Source organism: Neopsephotus bourkii, unplaced genomic scaffold (assembly GCF_033783945.1).
Source record: "Neopsephotus bourkii isolate Nb327-2 ecotype Australia unplaced genomic scaffold, CSIRO-AGI_Nbou_v1 NB_1453, whole genome shotgun sequence".
Lineage (NCBI taxonomy): Eukaryota > Metazoa > Chordata > Aves > Psittaciformes > Psittacidae > Neopsephotus > Neopsephotus bourkii.
The window spans coordinates 18,475-37,296 of NW_026901930.1; the positions used below are offsets into that span (position 1 = coordinate 18,475).

Consider the following 18,822-nt stretch of genomic DNA (forward strand, 5'->3'; position numbering starts at 1 on the left):
AGTGTTGGGTGCTGGGAGCCCCAGGAACAACCAATGAGCATCGAGGCTGGGGCAGCGTCACCCGTTGCTGGGTAGAACAGGAGCCAACGGGGCTCCCGTCCACACTTGGTCCCCGTTGACGCCGTCACCCCCCGGCTGCCCCCATCACCCCCACGGCCACCAATGGGGCTCCCCCATCTCCGTGCCCCCCCCCAGCGTTGTCACTGACCCCAAACCCCCCTCCATGGGGTTCAGGTGGGGTCAGGTCGGGGTTTAGACCCCATTGCGGTGCCCGTCGGGCTGTCTGCTCCATAGGGTACCCCGCGGCGCTGCTCTGCCTGGAGACAGTTGCGTCATCAGCGGGGAGGCTTCTGATTGGTCGAAGGGGCTTCAAGGGGTGCTCTGGCATCCCCGCGTCGCCCCTTGGAGCAGCAGGAGACGGGAGCGATGGCCGGAGGGTTGGGAATCGCAGCCCTGCTCCTGCTGCCGTTGGCTCTATGGGGCACGACGGCTGTGAAAGGTGGGTGAAGGGTGGTGGGGTATGGGGCGGGGGAGGCCCAATTGTGTGGGGCTGGGAGGGTCACGCTGCCCCATAGCGTGTGTGGGGTCCTGGAGCCCAACACTCAGGCTTAGGGGAGGAAGAAGAGGAAGGGGGTGGCTTGGGGATGCTCCTTGAGGATACTCCATGAGGATACTCCATGGGGATGCTCCATGAGGATGCTCCATGGGGATGGTCCTTGAGAATACTCCATGAGGATGCTCCTTGAGGATGGTCCTTGAGGATGATCCTTGAGGATGCTCCATGGGGATGTTCCTTGAGGATGCTCCATGAGGATGCTCCCTCCATGAGGATGGTCCTTGAGGATGCTCCATGGGGATGCTCCTTGAGGATGCTCCTTGAGGATGCTCGTTGAGGATGGTCCTTGAGGATGCTCCTTGAGGATGCTCCTTGAGGATGCTCCATGGGGATGCTCCTTGAGGATGCTCCTTGAGGATGCTCCATGAGGATGCTCCTTGAGGATGCTCCTTGAGGATGCCCCGTGCCCCCTTCCCATCCGCAGTGGGGAACACGATCACGCAGTCGGAGTTCTACCAGCGGGACGAGAGCAAGACGCAGCAGGACAGCGAGTTCATGTTCGACTTCGACGGGGACGAGCTCTTCCACGTAGATCACGACCGCAAGGAGACCGTGTGGTTCCTGGAGGAGTTCGGGAAGTTCACCAGCTTCAAGGCTGAGGGAGCCCTGCAGAACATGGCCATCGGCAAGCAGAACCTGGAGATCTCCATTGCCCACAGCAACAAGTCCCGGGTGTCCATCGGTAAGCGCCATCCCCCTCCCTTTGGGTACCACAATGCGACGCCTCCACGGTAACCGGCTCCGACCGCATCGCCCCCAGTGCCGCCGGAGGTGTCGGTGTTCCCCAAGCACCGCGTGGAGCTGGAGGAGCCCAACGTGCTGGTGTGCGCCGTGGAGAGGCTGTGGCCGCCGGTGCTGACGGTGGCGTGGGAGCGCAACGGGCAGGCCGTGAGCGATGGCGTCTACCAGAGCGTGTTCTACCCGCGGGAGGACAACACCTACAGGCTCTACTCCTACCTGACCTTCGTGCCCCAGCGCGGGGACCTCTACGTGTGCCGCGTGCGGCACAAGGAGATCCCCGAGGAGTTCCAGAAGGAGTGGGGTGAGGAAGAGGGAGGGTGGGAAAGGGGGAAGGGGAAGGGGGTATGGGGGTGAGGAAGAGGAAGGTGGGATAGGGATGAAGAAGAGGATGGGAAGGGGAAGAGGAAGAAGAAGGGGAAGAGGAGGAAGGGGGTTTAGGGATGAGGAAGAGGAAGGTGGGATAGGGATGAAGAAGGGGAGGATGGGAAGGGGAAGGGGAAGAGGAAGAGGAAGGAGAAGAGGAGGAGGAAGGTGGAATGGGGGTGAGGAAGAGGAAGGGGAAGAGGAGGAAGGTGGGATAAGGATGAGGAAGAGGAAGGTTGGATAGGGATGTGAGGAAGGGGAAGGTGAAGAAGGAGAGGGTGGGATGGGGGTGAGGAAGAGGAAGGTGAAGAGGAGGAAGGTGGGAAGGTGCTGAGGAAGAGGAAGGTGATGAAGAGGAAGGTGGGATGGGGATGAGGAAGGTTGGACAGAGGGGTAAAGAAGAGGAAGGTGATGAAGAGGAGGGTGGGATAGAGATGAAGAAGAGGAATGTGGGATAGGGAGGTGAGGAAGAGGAAGGTGAGGAAGAGGAAGTGGGATGAGGATGAGGAAGAGGGTGGTTGGATGGGGGGGGTCCTCACCTCTTTTCTCTCCCCCCCACCTTCGCAGAACCCAAAGTGCCCCCCGCTGCCTCTGAGACCACCCAGACCCTGGTGTGCGCCCTGGGGTTGGCCGTGGGCATCGTGGGCATCGTGGTGGGCACCATCCTCATCATCAAGGCCATGAAGATGAACAACGCCCACAACCACAGGGGGGTCTTGTGAGCCCCCGGCACCCCAAACCTGGCCCCTCCACACCCCTTTCCCCTTGCAGACCCCCAAGTAGAGGACAGGGGTGCCCTGCCCCACAGCTCCCCATGGCAACCGCTGCCCTTCACCCTCCTCTTTGCTCCCCTCTCCTGCGCCGCCTGGTAACTGCAATAAAGTGGGTTGGGGTTGATCCCACCACGAGGCCACTCTCAGGGGTGATCTATGGGGCAGCTCTTGGGTGAAGCTTGGGGGTCTAGCAGCTTCTTCTGTTCTAAGGAACCCCAGGATGGGATGTGGGGCTCCTGGGTGGCTTCCTCGCACCCATAGAAAGACTTGGATACCAGGAAGTTCTTCACCATGAGGCTAATGGGGCATTGGAATGGGTTGCAAGGAGAGGGTTTGGATGCTCGGTTGGAGCAACCTGGTCCAGTGGCAGGGGTTGCAACTGGAGGAGCTTTAAGGCCCCTTCACCCCAACCCATTGCGGGATTCGACGCCCTGCGGTCGGGCTTTAGGACCCAGCGGCGCTGGCCGAAGCCGCCGGTGAAGCGGCGTCGGACCTGATTGAAGCCCGCTCTGCACCGGAGGCGGGTGCGTGCAGGGAAGGTCGGACCTGATTGAGAACCCCGCGTTGATTCGACCGCGTCCGGACCCGCCCTATATAAAGCGGGAGGAGGAAGCCGCCGCCTCAGTGCAGGGTTTAGTGCTGCGGATGAGGTTTTAGTTTCGGTTTCAGTGTGTGGGAGGTCGCTCTGCCTCTATGTTCTTAAATCGCTGTAATTAGCGCCTGTCATTAGTCTCCTATTGTTAACCCCCGCCGTGCCCTAGTAAGCGCCTTTGAGAAGATTTCCTTTTCCCTCAAACACGCCGTAAACCCATGCTTTCCACAGCAAAAAACGCCCCGTTATTTCCTTCCAACCCAGAGTGCTGCCCACAGACGGGTTTGGATTACTTTGTGTGCACCCATGGGTCAAACCCCTTCGGGACCTGTTTCGATTCCAGCCATTCCAGTGTGAGCATCACAGGGAAGCTGCTCTTTGCATTCTGGGTGTCATGAAAAGGGGAAATGGGGCTGAGTGGTGCCTAGGGGGGTTTCCAGAAGGTTCCTCCCTCCCCCGTGGAGGCTGTGTCACTTGTTACCAGGCAGAAAGTGGTGATGAGACCTGGGGAGAAGGACTTGGTGTCCGGTGAGGGGAAGCTCAATGCGATGGAGCCTGGGAGCCACCCGTGTCCTGGGCTGCCTGCCAAGAGCGTGAGCAGCAGCTCCGGGGGTTTCCAAGGCTGCATCCTGCGTCCAGCTCTGGGGTGAAAGCACGGGAGGGGCGTGGAGCTGCAGGAGCCAGGCCAGTGCTTAAAGGGGCTGCAAGAAACCTGGAGAGGGGCTTGGGACAAGGGCCTGTAGGGACAGGGCAAGGGGAATGGCTTGAACCTGCCCGAGGGGAGACTGAGCTGAGCTCTTAGGCAGAAGCTCTTCCCTGTGAGGGTGCTGAGGCGCTGGCACAGGGTGCCCAGAGAAGCTGTGGCTGCCCCATCCCTGGCAGTGTTCAAGGCCAGGTTGGACACAGGGGCTTGGAGCAAGCTGCTCCAGTGGAAGGGGTCCCTGCCCGTGGCAGGGGCTGGAGCTGGAGGAGATTTAAGGTCCCTTCCACCCCAACCCTTTGCGGGCTTCGACGTCCTGCGGTCGGGCTAAAGGACCCAACAGCGAGGGGCGACAGAGAAGCGAGGCTGGGTCGGACCTGATTGAAGCCTGCGGCACCACCCGAGGCCGGTGCTTCCAGGGAAGGTCGGACCTGATTGAGAACCCCGCGTTGATTCGACCGCGTCAGGTTCCGCCTTACATGAGGCTCAGTGGAGGCGTTGATGCTGCTGGTGCTTTCGGGGTTGCCGTGCACGGGACATGGCTCCCGTAATTAGCGCTTTTAATTAATTCTTTATAATCATTAACCCCCCCCCCATCCTATTAAATGCATTTTGGATGACCTCTTTTCTTTCAAGCCCGCCACAAAACCCTGCTTTCCACCACTAGAAACACCGGTTATTTCTTTTTCCAACTTAGAGTGCTGCCTGCAGAGGGGTTGGGGTTACTTTGCGTGCAGCCATAAGTCAAACCCTTTTACAACCGGTTTTGACTCCAGCCATTGCAATAGGAAGCTGCTCTTTGCCTTCTGGGATACCCCTAGGTGTCCTTGGGAAAGGGTGTTATAAAAATTCCGCCTTGGCCATGATCTGATTTAATTAATTTTTTATTACAATTGATTAATATCGAGAGGCAATAAGCAAGCAGCGCTGGGTGCGCCGGGGAGTCTCCGCTCCACCCAAGAGGCACACCGAGAGTTCTGGGGTACAGTCTCTTATACTCCTCGGTCTTGGGTTTCAACCAATCCTGTCATCTCCTTCACCCCAATATCGACGTGGTTCTTTTTCATTGTTCTCCTCCTGTTGCTGGGATCTTATCTTTGGGTGATGAAACTTCTTAAAAAGTCATTGAATTCCTTGGCAATACATTAACAGGGAATGTCTGTCACAAGCTTAACCAACATCTTAGCCCCCTCAATTCCATTTCTTATATAGTTACGTATTGAATACACAAGTTTCACCTCATCCCGTAACAGAATGTATCCCTTGATTACCTAACCCCCTCAAGGCATTCAAGCAGTTAAACAAAACACCCTCTGTAATTAGCAAAGCATTTGAGACATTCAAGTAGTTAAACAAAGTACCCCTTAAACTAACAAAGACTTTGATTAGGAAGGATTATTCCTTTGTTCCTTCTTTTCTTTCATCATTGTATTGACAGGAACTTCCGTCTTAATCTGATCATTCATATACATTCTATACATGATTTTCGATTCCTCCCAAAGTGCAATGATGACAAGGACTCCTAAGTTTCTGACACGAATCATTCCTATATACCTCACAAGGGGAAATGGGTGTGAATGGTGCCTCCCTCCCCCATGGGAGCCGTGTCACTGGTTACCAGGCGGAAAGCGGTGATGAGAGCTGGGGAGAAGGACTTGGTGTCGGCTGAGGAGAAGCTCAATGCGGCAGGGGTTGGAACTGGAGGAGCTTTAAGGTCCCTTTAGCCCAACTCATTGCGGGATTCGACGTCTTGCGGTCGGGCTTTAGGACCCAGCGGCGCTAGGCGAAGCGAGGCTGGGGTCGGACCTGATTGAAACCCTCGGCACCACCCGAGGCTGGTGAGTGCAGGGAAGGTCGGACCTGATTGAGACCCCCGCGTTATTTCTCCCTTGTCCGGTCCGTCCTATATAAGGCGGGAAGTGGCAGTGGGGCTGTTAGAGAAGGCGTTGCAGTTACTGCTTGGGATGGTTTAGGGGTTGCTGTGCACGGGAGGTAGTTCCTGCCTGCGATATTTATGCGTGTAATTGATCCCCGATAATTTTTAACCCCTACTATCATTAAATGTTTTCGGGAATAACCACTTTTACCTCAAAACTGATACAAAGCTCTGTTCCACCCCCCCAAAAAAATCTCATTTTTTTTTCCCAGCCGAGTGTTCTGCCCCCAGACGTGTTTGGGTACTTTGTGTGCACCCATAGATCAAAATTCTTTAGTTAACGGTCTTGAGTCCAGCCATCCCAACGGGAGTAACACTGGGAAGCTGTTCTTTGCATTCTGGGGTACTCCTGGGTGTCATTAAGAAGGGGAAATAGGTGTGAATGGTGTGCCTGCCCCCCGAGTGGGAACCGTGTCACTGGGTACCAGGCAGAAAGCGGTGATGAGAGCTGGGGAGAAGGACTTGGAATCAGCTGAGGAGAAGCTCAATGCGGCAGGGGTGGGAACCGAAAGAGCTTTAAGGCCCCTTTACCACAACCCCTTTAGCGGGATTCGCCGTCCTGAGGTAGGGGTTTAGGACCCAGCAGAGTTCGGCAAAGGCGACGGAGGCTGGGTCGGACCTGATTGAAGCCCGAGGTGCCAGCGGAGGTTGGTGCTTGCAGGGAAGGTCGGACCTGATTGAGACCCCCGCGTTGATTCGACCGCGTCCAATCACTCCCTATGTAAGCCGGGAGGCGTTGTCTAAGTCAGACATTGCTTTTTCTGGTGCTGTGGGGGTTCCTGTGTATGGTAGGTAGTTCTGCCCCGAGTAATTAGCGCCTGTAATTAATCTCCTGTAATAGTTAAACCGCCATGTCCTATTAAATGTATTGAGGAATAACACCTTTACCCTCAAACGAGCCACAAAACTGCTTTACACCCCCCAAAAAAACTCGTGTTTTTTTTTCTCCAACACAGAGTGCTTCTTTCAAACGGGTTTGGGTTCTGTCCTGGCCAGGGGAGGCTGCAGTGCGTAAAGTGGCTGCAGGAAACCTGGAGAGGGGCTTGGGACAAGGGCCTGTAGGGACAGGACAAGAGGAATGGCTTGAACCTGCCCGAGGGGAGACTGAGCTGAGCTCTTAGGCAGAAGCTCTTCCCTGTGAGGGTGCTGAGGCGCTGGCACAGGGTGCCCAGAGAAGCTGTGGCTGCCCCATCCCTGGCAGTGCTCAAGGCCAGGTTGGACACAGGGGCTTGGAGCAAGCTGCTCCAGTGGAAGGGGTCCCTGCTCGTGGCAGGGGTTGGGACTGGAGGAGCTTTAAGGTCCTTTCACCCCAACCCTTTGCGGGCTTCGACGTTTTGCGGTCAGGCTTTAGGACCCAGCGGCTTTGGCCGAAGGCGAAGCGATGTTGGGTCGGACCTCATTGAAGCCTGCGGAACCGTCGGAGGCTTCTCAGTGCAGGGAGGGTCGGACCTGATTGAGAACCCCGCGTTATTTCGAACTCGTCCGGTCCGCCCTATATAAGGCGGGAAGCGGCAGTACAGCTGTCAGAGAAGGAGTTGCAGTTAGTGTTTGTGGTTTTGTGAGGGCTGCTCTACATGGCAGGTAATTCCGGCCTGCGATACCAGTGCCTGTAATAGATCCGCGATAATTCTTAACCCATTTTTTCATCCTATTAAATGTTTTCGGGAATAACCACATTTATGTCAAACTTGACACAAAGCTCTGTGTTCCACCCCCGCAAAAAATCACTTTTTTTTTTTTTTCAACCCAGTGTTCTGCCCCCAGACGTGTTTGGGTACTTTGTGTGCACTCATAGATCAAACTCCTTTAGTTAACGGTGTTGAGTCCAGCCATCCCAGCGGGAGTAACACTGAGAAGCTGTTCTTTGCCTTCTGGGATACTCGTGGGTGTCATTAAGAAGGGGAAATTCGTGTGAATGGTGTGCCCCCCCATGGGAACCGTGTCACTGGTTACCAGGCAGAAAGCGGTGATGAGAGCTGGGGAGAAGGACTTGGCATCGGCTGAGGAGAACCTTAATGTGGCAGGGGTGGGAACTGAAAGAGCTTTAAGGCCCCTTTACCACAACCCCTTTAGCGGGATTCGCCGTCCTGCGGTCGGCCTTTAGGACCCAGCGGCTTTTGGCGACGGTGACGGATGCTTGGTCGGACCTGATTGAAGCCCACGGCTCCCCTCGGAGGCTTGTGAGTGCAGGGAAGGTCGGACCTGATTGAGACCCCCGCGTTGATTAGACAGCGTCCGATCTTGCCCTATACAAGGCAGGAGGCGGTGCCAGCGAGGTCAGTATGGGCGCTGTTGGTGCAGATTTTTTTGCTGGGAGCTGCAGGTAGCTGCTCCCCCAATGGTTGGCTCCGTCTAATTTAGCATTAAACTCTTCTGTTCTATTAAATGCGTTTCGGAATAACCCGTGTTTTCTCAAATGTGCCCCAAAGCCCTGCTTTCAGCTCCTACAAACACCCGTTGTTTCTCCAACTATAGTGCTGCCCCCAGAGGGGTTGGGGTTACTTTGTGTGTACCCATGGGTCAAACTCCTTCGGGACTAGTTTCGACTCCACCTATCCCAATGGGAGCATCACCGGGAAGCTGCTTTTTGCTTCCCGGGATATTCCTGGGTGTCATTAGAAGGGGAAATGCGTGTGAATGGAGCTTCCCTTCCGAATGCGGGCCATGTCATTGGTTACCAGGGAGAAAGCGGTGATGAGAGCTGGGGAGAAGGACTTGGTGTCGGCTGAGTAGAAGCTCAATGTGGCAGGGTGGAACTGGAGGAACTTTAAGGCCCCTTCACCCCAAACCATTGCGGGCTTCGACGTCCTGCGGTCCAGCTTTAGGACCCAGCGGAGTTCGGCGAAGGCGACGGAGGCTGGCGTCGGACCTGATTGAAGCCTGCGGCGCCACCGCAGGTTTGTGCTTGCAGGGGTGGTCGGACCTGATTGAGACCTCTGCTTTGTTTCTGCGGAGTCCCGTCCCGCCCGACATAAGGCGGGAGGAGGTATTTAGCAGCGGCAGTGGAGTTCTTGCTGCTTTTGGTGCTGGAGGGTTTTGCCGCGGAGCACGTAGCTTTGGTCCCTCGTATTAGCACCTCTAATTAATTGTTCATAATTGTTAAACTCTTATGTCCTATTAAGTACATTTGGAAATAACCCGTTTTTTTCCTCAAAGCTGCCCCAAATCTCTGCTTTCCACTCTTGGAAACAGCTGTTATTTCTATTTCCAACCCCAAGAGCTGCTCGCAGATGGATATGGGTTACTTCGTGTGCACCCATAGGCCAGAGCTTTTCAGGACCGGTTTAAAATCCGACCATCCCAATGGAAGCATCACCGGAAAGCTGATCTTTGCCTCCCGGGATACTCCTGGGTGTCAGTAGAAGGGGAAATGGGTGTGAATGGTGCCTCCCTCCCGCATGAAGGCTGTGTCACAGGTTGCCAGGCAGAAAGCGGTGAGATCTGGGAGAAGGACTTGGGGTGTCTGGTGAGCAGAAGCTCAATGTGGCAGGGGTTGGAATTGGAGGGGCTTTAAGGAACGTTCACCCAACCCACTGCAGGTTTCGACATCCTAAGGTTGGGCTTTAGGATCCAGCGGCGGTGGGCGAAGGCGAAGCGAGGCTGGGGTCGGACCTGATTGAAGCCTGCGGCTCCATAGGAAGGTGATGCTTGCAGGGGTGGTCGGACCTAATTGAGACCCCCCGCGTATTCGAACGTGTCCCGTCCCACCCTCTATAAGTCAGTAGGCGGCGACACCGGCTTCACTGCGATGTTTCCGCTTGTAGCGGGATTGGTGTCTGGGTGTGCGGTTGTAGTTCCGCTCCTGTAATTAATTCCTTGTAATTATTAAAGTTCCCCGACCTAGTAAATGAGTTTGGGAATAGCCCCTTTTCCCTCCAACCTGCCATAAAACCCTGCTTTCACCCTAAAAAACCCTTTATTTCTCCATTCCCGAGTGCTCCCCGTGGAAGCGTTTGGGTTGCTTCGTGTGCACCTATGGGTCAAACCCCTTCGGGACCTTTTTTGACTCCAGCCATCCTAATGGGAGCATCACTGGGAAGCTGCTCAGTTTATGCATGGCGGGATTCGAGGTCCTGCGGTCGGGCTTTATTACTCAGCGGCTTTGGGCGAAGGCGAAGCGAAGCGGAGGGGTCGGACCTGATTGAAGCCTGCGGCGTCCCGGAGGCAAGTGCTTGCATGGAAGGCCGGACCTGATTGAGACCCCCGCGTTGATTCGACCGCGTCCGGTCCCGCCCAATAGAAGGCGGGAGGCGGTAGCAGCGGCGTATGTAGAGATGGTGTTGCTTCTGTTGCTTTGGGGGTTGTGGTGCTTTGCAGGTAGCTTCGCCTCCCTTAATTAGCGCCTGTAATAAGCCCCTTATAATCATTTAACCCCACTGTCCTTTTAAATGTATTTGGAACTACCCGTTTTCCCTCAAACCCACCACAAACCACTGCTTTCCACCCGAAAATGATACCAGTTATTTCTTGTTTTAGCTCAAGCTGCTTCGTGCAGATGGGTTTTGGATTTTTTGTGTGCACCCGTGGGTCAAATCCCTTTAGGACCGGTTTTAACTCCAGCCATCGAAAAGGGATCATCACTGGGAAGCTGCTCTTCGCATTCTGGGATACTCTTGGGTGTCATTAGAAGGGGAAATGGGTGTGAATGGTGCCTCTATCCCCCAGGGAGGCAGTGTCACTGGTTACCAGGCAGAAAGCGGTGATGAGAGCTGGGGAAATGGACTTGGCGTCGGCTGAGGAGAAGCTCAATGTGACAGGGGTTGGAACTGGAAGAGCTTTAAGGCCCCTTCACCTCAACCCATTGCTGGCTTAGACGTCCTGCGTCGGGCTTTAGGACCCAGCGGAGTTCGGCGAAGGCGACGGAGGCTGGGGTCGGACCTGATTGAAGACCGCAGCGCCACCGCAGGTTGGTGCTTGCAGGGAAGGTCGGACCTGATTGAGACCTTGTCTTGTCCCGCCCTATGTAAGTCAGAAAGCGGTGGCAGCTGCTTCATTTGGGGGGCTGCTGCTGTTGTGCTCGGTGTTATTGTGTGGTGCAGGTAGTTTCGCCCGTTGTGGTTATTAAACCTCCGCTTCCCTATTAAATGCATTTGGGAATAACCCGGTTTTCCTCAAAAGCACCATAAACCCTGCTTTCCACCCCAAGGTGCTGCCCTAAGAAGGGGTGGGGTTACTCTGTGTGCCCCCATGGGTGAAACTCCGTTCGGGACCTTTTTCGATTCCAGCCATCCTAATGGGAGCATCACTGGGAAACTGCTCACCCCAACCCATTGCGGGCTTCGACGTCCTGCGATCAGGCTCTAGGACCCATCGGCTTCGGGCAAAGGGAAAGGGAGGCTGGGTCGGACCTGATTGAAGCCTGCGGCTCTATCGGAGTCTGGTGAGTGTAGGAAGGTCGGACCTGATTGAGACCCCCGCGTTGATTGGACAGCGTTCGATCTTGCCCTAGAAATGGAGGAGGCGGTGGCAGCGAAAGCAATTTGGGTGCTGTAGGTGCAGTTTTTTTTGCCGGGAGCTGCAGGTAGCTGCTCCCCCAACGGTTGGCTCCGTCTAATTTATTCTCTGTTAGCATTAAACTGTTCTGTCCTATTAAATGCTTTTCGTAATACCCCATGTTTTCTCAAATGCACCGCAAAGCCCTACTTTGTGCTCCTAGAAACACCTGTTGTTTGTCCAGCTCGAGTGCTCCCCGCAGAGGGGTTGGGGTTACTTTGTGTGTACCCGTGGGTCAAACTCCTTCGGGACTAGTTTTGACTGCAGCCATCCCAAAGGGATCATCACCGGGAAACTGCTTTTTGCCTTCTGGGATATTCCTGGGTGTCATTAGGAAGGGGTGTGAATGGTGCCTCCCTTTCCCATGAGGGCCGTATGATTGGTTACCAGGCAGAAAGCGGTGATGAGAGCTGGGGAGAAGGACTTGGCGTCGGCTGAGCAGAAGCTCAATGTGGCAGCGGGTGGAACTGGAGGACCTTTAAGGCCCCTTCACCCCAGCCCATTGTGGGCTTCGACGTCCTGCGGTCGGGCTTTAGGACCCAGCGGAGTTCGGCGAAGGCGACGGAGGCTGGGGTCGGACCTGATTGAAGCCCGCAGCGCCACCGCGGGTTGGTGCTTGCAGGGGTGTTCGGACCTGATTGAGACCTTGTCTTGTCCCGCCCTATGTAAGTCAGGAAGCGGTGGCAGCTGCTTCAGTTGGGGGGCTGCTGGTGTTGTGGTCGGTGTTATTGTGTGGTGCAGGTAGTTTTGCCCGTTGTGGTTATTAAACCCCCGCTTCCCTATTAAATGCATTTGGGAATAAGCCGGTTTTCCTCAAAAGCACCGTAAACCCTGATTTCCACCCCAAGGTGCTGCCCTAAGAAGGGGTGGGGTTACTCTGTGTGCCCCCATGGGTCAAACTCCTTTCGGGACCTTTTTCGATTCCAGCCATCCTAATGGGAGCATCACTGGGAAACTGCTCACCCCAAGCCATTGCTGGCTTCGACGTCCTGCGATCAGGCTTTAGGACCCATCGGCTTCGGAGAAAGGGAAAGCGAGGCTGGGTCGGACCTGATTGAAGCCTGCGGCTCTATCGGAGTCTGGTGAGTGTAGGAAGGTCGGACCTGATTGAGACCCCCGCGTTGATTGGACCGCGTTCGACCTTGCCCTAGATAAGGGAGGAGGCGGTGGCAGGGAAAGCAGTGTGGGTGCTGTAGGTGCAGTTTTTTTTTGCCGGGAGCTGCAGGTAGCTGCTCCCCCAATGGTTGGCTCCGTCTAATTTATTCTCTGTGAGTATTAAACTGTTCTGTCCTATTAAATGCTTTTCGTAATAGCCCGTGTTTTCTCAAATGCGCCCCAAAGACCTGCTTTCTGCTCCTATAAACACCCGTTGTTTGTCCAGCTCGAGTGCTCCCCGCAGAGGGGTTGGGGTTACTTTGTGTGTACCCGTGGGTCAAACTCCTTCGGAATTAGTTTTGACTCAAGCCATCCCAAAGGGAGCATCACCGGGAAGCTGCTTTTTGCCTTCTGGGATATTCCTGGGTGTCATTAGAAGGGGATATGTGTGTGAATGGTGCCTCCCTTCCCCATGCGGACCGTATCATTGGTTACCAGGCAGAAAGTGGTGATGAGAGCTGGGGAGAAGGACTTGGTGTCGGCTGAGGAGAAGCTCAATGTGGCAGCGGGTGGAACTGGAGGAATTATAAGGCCCCTTCACGGCAACCCATTGCGGGCTTCGATGTCCTGCTGTCAGGCTTTAGGACCCAGCGGAGTTCGGCGAAGGCGGCGGAAGCTGGGGTCGGACCTGATTGAAGCCTGCGGCTCCATAGGAAGCTGGTGCTTGCAGGGGTGGTCGGACCTGATTGAGACCCGCGAGTATGCGACCGTCTCCCGTCCCACCTTCTATAAGTCAGTAGGCGGCGACACCGGCTTCAGTGTGATGCTGCTGCTTGTAGCGGGATGGGTGTCTGGGTATGGGGTTGTAGTCCCGCTCCTGTAATTAGTTCATTGTAATTATTAAAATCCACCGGCCTCGTAAATGAGTTTGGGAATAGCCCCTTTTTCCTCCAACCTGCCATAAAACCCTGCTTTCACCCTAAAATACCCTTTATTTCTCCATCCCCGAGTACTCTTCGTGGAAGTATTTGGGTTGCTTTGTGTGCACCTATGGGTGAAACCCCTTCGCGACCTTTTTCGACTCCAGCCATCTTAATGGGAGCATCACTGGGAAGCTGCTCACCCCAATCCATTGCGGAATTCGAGGTCCTACTGTCGGGGTTTAGTACCCAGCGGCTTTGGGCGAAGGCGAAGCGAGGCGAGGGGTCGGACCTGATTGAAGCCTGCGGTGCCCCGGAGTCTGGTGCTTGCAGGGGTGGTCGGACCTGATTGAGACCCCCGCGTTGATTCGACCGGGTCCGGTCCCACCCAATAGAAGGCGGGAGGCGGTGGCAGCGACGCCTGTAGAGGTACTGTTGCTTCCTGTTGCTTTGGGTGTTGTGGTGCTCTGCAGGTAGCTTCGCCTCCCTTAATTAACGCCTGTAATAAGCCCCTTATAATCATTTAATCCCACTGTCCTTTTAAATGTATTTAGGAACTACCCGTTTTCCTTAAAACCCACCACAAACTACAGTGTTCCACCCGAAAATGATACCCGTTATTTCTTGTTTTAACCCAAGTGGCTCCCCGAAAATGGGTTTTGGTTTCTTTGTGTGCCCCCGCGGCTCAAATTCCTTTAGGACCGGTTTTAACTCCAGCCATGGCAATGGGATCATCACTGGGAAGCTGCTCTTTGAATTCTGGGATACTCTTGGGTGTCATTAGAAGGGGAAATGGGTGTGAATAGTGCCTCCCTCCCGCATGGAGGCCATGTCAATGGTTACCAGGCAGAAAGCGGTGAGACCTGGGAAAATGACTTGGGGTGTCGGGTGAGGAGAAGCTCGATGTGCCAGGGGTTGGAACTGGACGAGCTTTAAGGCCCCTTCACCCAATGCATTGCAGGTTTCAATGTCCCAAGTTTGGGCTTTGGATCAAGGGCCGGCGGGCGAAGGGGAAGCGAGGCGGAGGGGTCGGACCTGATTGAAGCCTGCGGCTCCATCGGAGGCTGGTGCTTGCAGGGGTGGTCTGACCTGATTGAGACCCCCGCGTATATTCGACCGTGTCCTGTCCCACCCTCTATAACTCAGTAGGCGGCAACAGCGCCTTCACTGCGAGGCTGCTGCTTGTAGCGGGATGGGTCTGGGTGTGTGGCAAGTAGTTCCGCTGCTGTAATTAACTCCCTGTAATTATTAAAATCCCGCGTCATAGTAAAAGTGTTTGGGAATAGCCCCCTTTCCCTCCAACCTGCCATAAAACCCTGCTTTCACCCTAAAAAACCCTTTATTTCTCCGTCCCCGAGTGTCCCCCGTGAAACCGTTTGGGTTGCTTCGTGTGCACCTATGGGTCAAACCCCTTCGGGACCTTTTTCGACTCCAGCCATCTTAATGGGAGCACCACTGGGAAGGTGCTCACTTTATGCGGGATTCGAGGTCCTGCGGTCGGGCTTTACTACCAGGAGGCTTTGAGCGAAAGCAAAGCGAGGCGGGGGTCGGACCTGATTGAAGCCTGCGGCGCCCTAGAATCTGGAGCTTGCAGGGGTGGTCGGAGCTGATTGAGACCCCCGCGTTGATTAGACCACGTCCGGTCCCGCCCTATAGAAGGCGGGAGGCGGTGGCAGCGGCGTATGTAGAGATGGTGTTGCTTCTGTTGCTTTAGGGGTTGTGGTGCTCTGCAGGTAGCTTCGCCTCCCTTAATTAGCGCCTGTAATAAGCCCCTTATAATCATTTAACCCCACTGTCCTTTTAAATGTATTTGGAACTACCCGTTTTCCCTCAAACCCACCACAAACCACTGCTTTCCACCCGAAAATGATACCCGTTATTTCTTGTCTTAGCTCAAGCTGCTCCGTGCAGGTGGGTTTTGGATTTTTTGTGTGCACCCGTGGGTCAAACCCCTTTAGGACCGGTTTTAACTCCACCCATGGCAATGAGATCATTACTGGGAAGCTGCTCTTTGCATTCTGGAATACTCTTTGGTGTCATTAGGAAGGGGAAATGGGTGTGAATGGTGCCTCTATCCCCCATGGAGGCAGTATCATTGGTTACCAGGCAGAAAGCGGTGATGCGACCTGGGGAGAAGGACTTGGCGTCGGCTGAGGAGAAGCTCAATGTGACAGGGGTTGGAACTGGAAGAACTTTAAGGCCCCTTCACCTCAACCCATTGCTGGCTTAGACGTCCTGCGTCGGGCTTTAGGACCCAGCGGAGTTCGGCGAAGGCGACGGAGGCTGGGGTCGGACCTGATTGAAGACCGCAGCGCCACCGCAGGTTGGTGCTTGCAGGGAAGGTCGGACCTGATTGAGACCTTGTCTTATCCCGCCCTATGTAAGTCAGGAAGCGGTGGCAGCCGCTTCATTTGGGGGTCTGCTGGTGTTGTGGTCGGTGTTATTGTGTGGTGCAGGTAGTTTTGCCCGTTGTGGTTATTAAACCCCCGCTTCCCTATTAAATGCATTTGGGAATAAGCCGGTTTTCCTCAAAAGCACCGTAAACCCTGATTTCCACCCCAAGGTGCTGCCCTAAGAAGGGGTGGGGTTACTCTGTGTGCCCCCATGGGTCAAACTTCTTTCGGGACCTTTTTCGATTCCAGCCATCCTAATGGGAGCATCACTGGGAAACTGCTCATGCCAACCCATTGCGGGCTTCGACGTCCTGCGATCAGTCTTTAGGACCCATCGGGTTCGGGCAGAGGCAAAGCGAGGCTGGGTCGGACCTGATTGAAGCCTGCGGCTCTATCGGAGTCTAGCGCCTGTAGGAAGGTCGGACCTGATTGAGACCCCCGCGTTGATTGGACCGCGTTCGATCTTGCCCTAGATATGGGAGGAGGCGGTGGCAGGGAAAGCAGTGTGGGTGCTGTAGGTGCAGTTTTTTTTGCCGGGAGCTGCAGGTAGCTGCTCCCGCAATGGTTGGCTCCGTCTAATTTATTCTCTCTTAGCATTAAACTGTTCTGCCCTATTAAATGATTTTCGTAATAGCCCATGTTTTCTCAAATACACCCCAAATCCCTCCTTTGTGCTCCTAGGAACACCCGTTGTTTGTCCAGCTCGAGTGCTCCCCGCAGAGGGGTTGGGGTTACTTTGTGTGTGCCCGTGGGTCAAACTGCTTCGGGACTAGTTTTGACTCCAACCATCCCAAAGGGAGCATCACCGGGAAGCTGCTTTTTGCCTTCTGATATATTCCTGGGTGTCATTAGGAAGGGGTGTGAATGGTGACTCCCTTTCCCATGCAGGCTGTATGATTGTTTACCAGGTAGAAAGCGGTGATGAGACCTGGGGAGAAGGACTTGGTGTCGGCTGAGGAGAAGCTCAATGTGGCAGGGGGTGGAACTGGAGGAATTATAAGGCCCCTTCACCCCAGACCATTGCGGGCTTCGACGTCCTGCGGTCGGGCTTTAGGACCCAGCGGAGTTCGGCGAAGGCGACGGAGGCTGGGGTCGGACCTGATTGAAGCCCGCAGCGCCACCGCAGGTTGGTGTTTGCAGGGAAGGTCGGACCTGATTGAGACCCCCGCTTTTTCTCTGCAGCTTCCCGTCCGCCCGATATAAGGCGGGAGGCGGTGTTAGCAGTGTCAGTGGAGTTCTTGGTGCTTTTCGTGCTGGAGGGTTTTGCCTCGGAGCACGTAGCTTTGGTCCCTCGTATTAGTGGTTGTAATTAACAGTTCATTGTGGTTAAACTCATACGTCCTTTTAAATAAAATTTCGGATAACCCGTTTTTTCCTCAAAGCTGCCCCAAATCTCTGCTTTCCACTCTTGGAAACACCTCTTATTTCCATTTCCAACCGCAAGCGCTCCTCCCAGATGGATATGGGTTACTTTATGTGCACCCATAGCCAGACTTTTTCAGGACCGGTTACAAAAATGGCCAGCCCAATGGGAGCATCACTGGAAAGCTGATCTTTGCCTCCCGGGATACTCCTGGGTGTCAGTAGAAGGGGAAATGGGTGTGAATGGTGCCTCTGTCCAGCATGGAGGCCATGTCACTGGTTACCAGGCAGAAAGCGGTGAGACCTGGGCAGAAGGACTTGGGGTGTAGGGTGAGGAGAAGCTCAATATGGCAGGGGTTGCAACTGGAGGAGCTTTAAGGACCCTTCACCCCAACCCTTTGCACGTTTCGAAGTCCTACATTTGGGCTTTAGGATCCAGCGACAGTGGGTGAAGGTGAAGCGAGGCTGGGGTCGGACCTGATTGAAGGCTGCGGCTCCATCGGAGGCTGGTGCTTGGAGAGGTTGTCAGACGTGATTGAGAACCCCGAGTAGATTCGACCGTGTCCCGTCCCACCCTCTATAAGTCAGTAGGCGGCAACAGCGCCTTCAGTGGGATGGGTTTCTGGGTGTGCGGGAAGTAGTTCCGCTCCTGTAATTAATTCCTTGTAACTATTAAAGTTCCCCGGCCTAGTAAATGTGTTTGGGAATAGCCCCTTTTCTCTCCAACCTGCCATAAATCCCTGCTTTCACCCTGAGAAACACCCTTTATTTCTCCATCCCCGAGTGCTCGTCGTGGAAGCGTTTGGGTTGCTTCGTGTGCACCCATGGGTCAAACCCCTTCGGGACCTTTTTCAAATCCAGCCATCCGAACGGGAGCATCACTGGGAAGCTGCTCACCCCAGCCCACAGCGGAATTTGAGGTCCTGCGGTCGGGCTTTAGTATCCAGCGGCTTTGGGCGAATGCGAAGCGAGGCGGAGGGGTCGGACCTGATTGAAGCCTGCGGCGTCCCGGAATCTGGTGCTTGAAGGGGTGGTCGGACCTGATTGAGACCCCCGCGTTGATTCGACCGCGTCCGATCCCGCCCAATAGAAGGCGGGAGGCGGTGGCAGCGACGCCTGTAGAGATACTGTCGCTTCCTGTTGCTTTGGGGGTTGTGGTGCTCTGCAGGTAGCTTCGCCTCCCTTAATTAGCGCCTGTAATGAGCCCCTTATAATCATTTAACACCATTGTCCTTTTAAATGTATTTAGGAACTACCCGTTTTCCTTCAAATCCACTAGAAACCACTGCTTTCCACCCGAAAATGATACCCGTTATTTCTTGTTTTAACCCAAGTGGCTCCCCGAAAATGGGCTTTGGTTTCTTTGTGTGCCCCCGCGAATCAGATTCCTTTAGGACCGGTTTTAACTCCAGCCATCGCAATGGGATCATCACTGGGAAGCTTCTCTTTGCATTCTGGGATACTCTTGGGTGTCATTAGAAGGTGAAATGGGTGTGAATGGTGCCTCTATCCCCCATGGAGGCAGTGTCACTGGTTACCAGGCATAAAGCGGTGATGAGACCTGGGGAGAAGGACTTGGCGTCGGCTGAGGAGAAGCTCAATGTGGCAGGGGTTGGAACTGGAAGAGCTTTAAGGCCCCTTCACCTCAACCCATTGCTGGTTTAGACATCCTGCGTCGGGCTTTAGGACCCAGCGGAGTTCGGCGAAGGCGACGGAGGCTGGGGTCGGACCTGATTGAAGCCCGCGGCGCCACCGCAGGTTGGTGCTTGCAGGCAAGGTCGGACCTGATTGGACCTTCTCTGGTCCCGCCCTATGTAAGTCAGGAAGCGGTGGCAGCC

At 54.9% G+C, this 18,822-nt stretch overlaps 1 protein-coding gene across 1 annotated transcript; it reads left to right on the top strand.

Moving 5' to 3' along the window:
- Positions 1 to 387: 387 nt before the first annotated feature.
- On the top strand, positions 388 to 2,633 carry LOC133220601 (HLA class II histocompatibility antigen, DR alpha chain-like). Its single transcript, XM_061368843.1, has 4 exons — positions 388 to 499; positions 1,041 to 1,298; positions 1,377 to 1,658; positions 2,288 to 2,633. The coding sequence occupies exons 1-4, from the start codon at positions 427 to 429 to the stop codon at positions 2,440 to 2,442; spliced, it is 768 nt and encodes a 255-aa protein (XP_061224827.1). The 5' UTR covers positions 388 to 426; the 3' UTR covers positions 2,443 to 2,633.
- The last annotated feature ends 16,189 nt before the right edge of the window (positions 2,634 to 18,822 follow it).